Genomic DNA, 4,826 nt, shown 5'->3' with positions numbered 1-4,826 from the left:
TAAACTATTAAATGTGCAAACAAGTCAGCTAGAACTACAGGATTTAAAAAAAGCTCCAATCTACTGCCTCGCCCCTTCTCCACCATCAAGTTCCAAGCCTTAGAGACAACCAACTCCAATTTTTTGAGCTATTTCTTCGGTATTTACCTTGATATTTCTAAATAGTATGCTTATATTGTTATTTTTTGATTTCTCAATTTAACATTATGTATTTTATATATTTTTATTTTATTTTATTTTATTTTATTTTTTTGAGACGGAGTCTCATTCTGCCGCCCAGGCTGGAGTGCAGGGGCCGGGTCTCAGCTCACTGCAAGCTCCGCCTCCTGGGTTTACGCCATTCTCCTGCCTCAGCCTCCCGAGTAGCTCGGACTACAGGCGCCCGCCACGTCGCCCGGCTAGTTTTTTGTATTTTTTAGTAGAGACGCGGTTTCACCGTGTTAGCCAGGATGGTCTCGATCTCCAAACCTCGTGATCCGCCCGTCTCGGCCTCCCAAAGTGCTGGGATTACAGGCTTGAGCCACCGCGCCCGGCCTATTTTTTTTTTTTAGACGGAGTCTCGCTCTGTCGCCCAGGCTGGAGTGCAGTGGCGCGATCTCGGCTCACTGCAAGCTCCGCCTCCCAGGTTCACGCCACTCTCATTCTCTGAGTAGCTGGGACTACAGGCGCCCGCCACCTCGCTCGGCTAATTTTTTTGTACTTTTAGTAGAGACGGGGTTTCACCGTGTTAGCCAAGATGGTCTCGATCTCCTGACCTCGTGATCTGCCCGCCTCGGTCTCCCAAAGTGCTGGGATTACAGGCATGAGCCACCGCGCCAACATTATGTATTATATTTTTACGGTGAAAGATAATTTAGCTCCCAAGCAGCACCACCCCCAACAACCTCCCTACTTCCCTAAATCCTTAAAACCATCTCATCTTTCTCTCCACAAACTTTCTTTTTTCTCCATTCTCTTAATGTAATTCTATCACTTAGGTTAAAACAATATTCACTGCTCGGCCAGGCGCGGTGCCTCACACCTATAATCCCTGCACTTTGGGAGGCCGAGATGGGAGGATCACTTGAGGTCAGGAGTTGGAGACCTACCTAGCCAACATGGCGGAACCCCGTTTCTACTAAAAATACAAAAATTAGCCAGGCATGGTGGCACGCGCCTGTAATCCCAGCTACTGGGGAGGCTGAGGCAGGAAAATCGCTTGAACTCGGGAGGCAGAGGTTGCATTGAGCTAAGATTGCACCCCTGCACTCCAGCCTGGGCAAGAGAGCAAGACTGTCTCAAAAAAAAAAAAAAAAAAAAAAAAAAAAAAAAAAAAAAAAAAAAAAAAAAAAAAAAAAAAAAAAAAAAAAAAAAAAAAAAGAAAGAAAGAAAGAAAAGAAAAGAAAGAAAGAAAAGAAACAAAAGAAAAGAAAAAATAAAACAATATTCACTGCTTATGTTTTTATGGTCATATTAATACAGTTCACAGCTGAGCCATATGTTGTACTATGATTATATTTTCTTTCTTTTTCTTTTCTTTTTTTTAGAGACACAGTCTCACTATGTTGCTCAGGCTGGACTTGAACTCCTAGGCTCAAGTGATTCTCCCACCTCAGTCTCCCAAGCAGCTGGTACTACAAGTGCATGCCACCCCACTCGGATACATTTTCTTTCTTATATAGCTTTTACTTTTTTCCTTTCTACATTTGATTGCCTTTTTGTCTGTTTGCCTAGTTTTTTAGAAAAACTACTTAAGTACAGTTACATAAAATATACCTATTTTACGTGGATAGTTCATAGAGTTTTGACAAACACATACACCTCTGTAACCATCATCCCAATCAGGATATAAAACATTTCCATCACCCCCAGCAAGTTCTTTCTTGTTCTTTTGCAGTCAAACCCCGACCCCCATCTCAGGCAAGGGCTGATTGGAATCTAGTAACTAGAGATTAATTTTACCAGTTCTTGAACTTCATGTAAACGGAATAATTTTTTGACAATTTCACTTTGAAGAGACAGACTACTAAAAAGACAATTGTTTGTGTAATAAGTACAAACATGCTAAAAGTAGACAAGACCTGTTCCAGTTTTGGGTCAGCACGGGATTCCTTGAAAAATTAAAAGAATAAACCACTACTATCATTATTAGAAAGAATTAACCTGGAATAGAAAGAGGTGTTATGCCGATGGGGATGGGGACATGGGGTTGAGGGACATGGTGGATGGGAGAAGCGGAAGACATGGGGTGCGAATGGGGTTGGGGTCCAGACAGAAGGAAAAGCATGAACAAAGGCTTGGAGACAAGAACAATTCTGTCTGGACTCAAACCTGGATTTCCTAACTTGTCTCCATTTTACTACCATCGAAACTGCTGTGCTCTCCAAGTTTTCTGCCCAGTCCAAGCAGGGCAATTATGAATGAGAAAGACGCTCTACCAACATATTTCAGTGTTTTTCCCCATTAGACTGTAAGTTCTTTGAAAGCTAGAACTTCATAATGTAACCCTTGTTACGTAGTAGGCAAGCATTAATAAATACTGGTAGAACTGACGAATAATTGGGTGAGTGAATGAACGAACCAACGCATGCAAACCGGCAAGTCCCTGGAGGAAATGGTCACCTTCGGAGGTTTAGTCTGGCCCAGAAGCTCTAAGACCACGGACAGTGCCAGGTCCCACTCCAAACGCCGGGGAGACGCTCTAGGCAAGCTACACGTTCTTTGCTGCGGCGCCGCTCTAGCCGCGAGAACGCCACTCTATGGCTGCGGGGGAGGGGCGGGGCTCGTGGGCGTCTCCGGCCCTTTTTGTCCCCGCGCTGCGGGAGCGCGCTTAGCGCGTGCGTACGCGACGGCGGTTGGCGGCGCGCGGGCAGCGTGAAGCGAGGCGAGACGGTTCGGACCCACGGAGCGACAGACCGAGCGGCCCCTACGGCCGTCGGCGGCCAGGCGGCCCGAGATGTTGTCTGGGAAGAAGGCGGCAGCCGCGGCGGCGGCGGCTGCAGCGGCGGCAGCCGGGACGGAGGCTGGCCCCGGGACAGCGGGCGGCTCTGAGAATGGGTCTGAGGTGGCCGCGCAACCCGCGGGCCTCTCGGGCCCAGCCGAGGTCGGGCCGGGGGCGGCCGGGGAGCGCACACCCCGCAAGAAAGAGCCTCCGCGGGCCTCGCCCCCCGGGGGCCTGGCCGAACCGCCGGGGTCCGCAGGGCCTCAGGCCGGGCCTACCGTCGTGCCTGGGTCTGCGACCCCCATGGAAACTGGAATAGCAGAGACTCCGGAGGGGCGTCGGACCAGCCGGCGCAAGCGGGCGAAGGTAAGGGTGGACCCCTCCCTTAAACGACACCGCCGGGTGCCGAGCTTCCCCGAGGCTGCTCTGCCCGCCCCCACCGCCGCCCGGTCTTGGGCCCTGCGACCACTCAGACCTCCCCCTGTATCGCTGCCCACGCTACGTCCCCTCTAGCTGGACGGGTGGGTTGAGAAAGGAAAAGTCTTTGCTGGTGTTGACTGTGGTCTTTGTGCTGGGTCCCGAGCGACGTGGGAAGGGTCATCGATGATTGCTGGGAGGGGTATTTTATTCCTTAGGTCTTTCTTGCACACCTTTTCATTTTCTTGACTGGAAGATGGCTCCCTGATGTGGGGTTACGGTTGGCGTTCTTGGAGACATCACTGGTTCACTGTTTGTCCACAGATAGGTCTGGAAGCTGCTCGGCGGTATTGATGGCGTTTCACCTGGGTGCACTAGGAGGCTGTAGGTTGATGCTAAAGAAATCGCCTTAGCTGGGGAGATGGAAAAGAAAGGGTCGTTTTGTTTCTGTTTTGTTTGAGCAAAACCCTGCTGTGTGGTAGGAGTTCTAGTCTTTTTTGTTTTTCTTCTTTTTTTAAATCCTCTCCGCGATCTTTTGGCGTAGAATTTTGCAGACGAGAAAGCTGCTGGTTGAGAGAACAAATAACAGTCAAAATACAAATATATGGGAAAGAGAAGATTTGACTCCGAACAGCATATACAGAGACTGCCTCAAATCTCTATGTCCTAGATGCCGTATTCAGCGTGTCACCAACATTACTTTTTTTTTTTTTGCTGAATACCAACGGGCAGGTATTGCTAGCCCTATTTTAGGAATGAGTGAACTGAGGCACACAATTTAAGCAACTTGCCTGAAGTCATAAAGCTAAATAAGTGATGGAACTGGAATATAATTCCCACATTCATGTTGTTAAAGGGTATCATCAGCCCTTGAAACAAAGGACCACATGGGACACTGTGTGCAGGGCACTGGGGCAATATTAGGGCGCAGACTTTAGACTTGGGCCTTTTCTGGAGATTTAATGGTCTAGTTGGAAAAAACAACCTGGATATATATGTGCGTATAATCAACATTTAAATAAAAGTTTGCAAATTATGTAATTTATGCTTGAAAAAATTGTCTACATAATTTTTAAGTGTGAATACCAAGTCAGTGTGTATGGGGAGCTTCTTGAGATGAGTATTACCCAGTCTGAGAGCCCTCGTATTTATCTCCCTACTTGAGCCAACTCTCTGAAGTATAACCAGTGCTGGGTAAAAGACCATTTTGGAGGCAAGACTTTCTGGAGCTTTTAACCAAAGCATGGGTTAGAAAAGCACAGAGGTTGGTGACACCAGCCCTCAGAAATGAAATAAAGGACAGAAGTCAAGAGTGTTATTTTATGATTTCAATAGACAGGTGGCCAGAAGCCATGTATAAGATTTTTTTTTTTTTTGAGACGGAGTCTTGCTCTGCCACCCAGGCTGGAGTGCAGTGGCCGGATCTCAGCTCACTGCATGCTCTGCCTCCTGGGTTTACGCCATTCTCCTGCCTCAGCCTCCCAAGTAG

General features: G+C 47.8%; 2 protein-coding genes across 4 annotated transcripts in view; one reads left to right on the top strand and one right to left on the bottom strand.

Moving 5' to 3' along the window:
• The window catches only part of TEX46 (testis expressed 46), a 9,248-nt gene extending 6,578 nt beyond the window's left edge, over positions 1 to 2,670 (bottom strand). The window contains exon 1 of one of the 2 annotated variants that reach the window (XM_017886510.1): positions 2,561 to 2,670. In XM_017886510.1, the coding sequence (XP_017741999.1) occupies positions 2,561 to 2,568 (8 nt within the window). In that variant the 5' untranslated portion in view covers positions 2,569 to 2,670. Of the gene's footprint in view, positions 1 to 2,310; positions 2,534 to 2,560 lie in introns of those variants that run through there. The other variant, XM_017886509.1, reaches the window with a different exon arrangement.
• A 116-nt stretch (positions 2,671 to 2,786) lies between these two features.
• The window catches only part of KDM1A (lysine demethylase 1A), a 66,663-nt gene continuing 64,623 nt past the window's right edge, over positions 2,787 to 4,826 (top strand). For both annotated transcript variants that reach the window (XM_017886513.1, XM_017886512.1), the window contains exon 1: positions 2,787 to 3,286. In XM_017886513.1, the coding sequence (XP_017742002.1) occupies positions 2,936 to 3,286 (351 nt within the window). In that variant the 5' untranslated portion in view covers positions 2,787 to 2,935. The remainder of the gene's footprint in view (positions 3,287 to 4,826) is intronic.

The sequence above is a fragment of the Rhinopithecus bieti genome, unplaced genomic scaffold (assembly GCF_001698545.2).
Source record: "Rhinopithecus bieti isolate Rb0 unplaced genomic scaffold, ASM169854v2 scaffold_14826, whole genome shotgun sequence".
NCBI classification, from domain to species: Eukaryota; Metazoa; Chordata; class Mammalia; order Primates; family Cercopithecidae; genus Rhinopithecus; species Rhinopithecus bieti.
The sequence above is the reverse complement of the archived record's forward strand: the minus strand, read 5'-3'. Positions and strand labels throughout refer to the sequence as shown.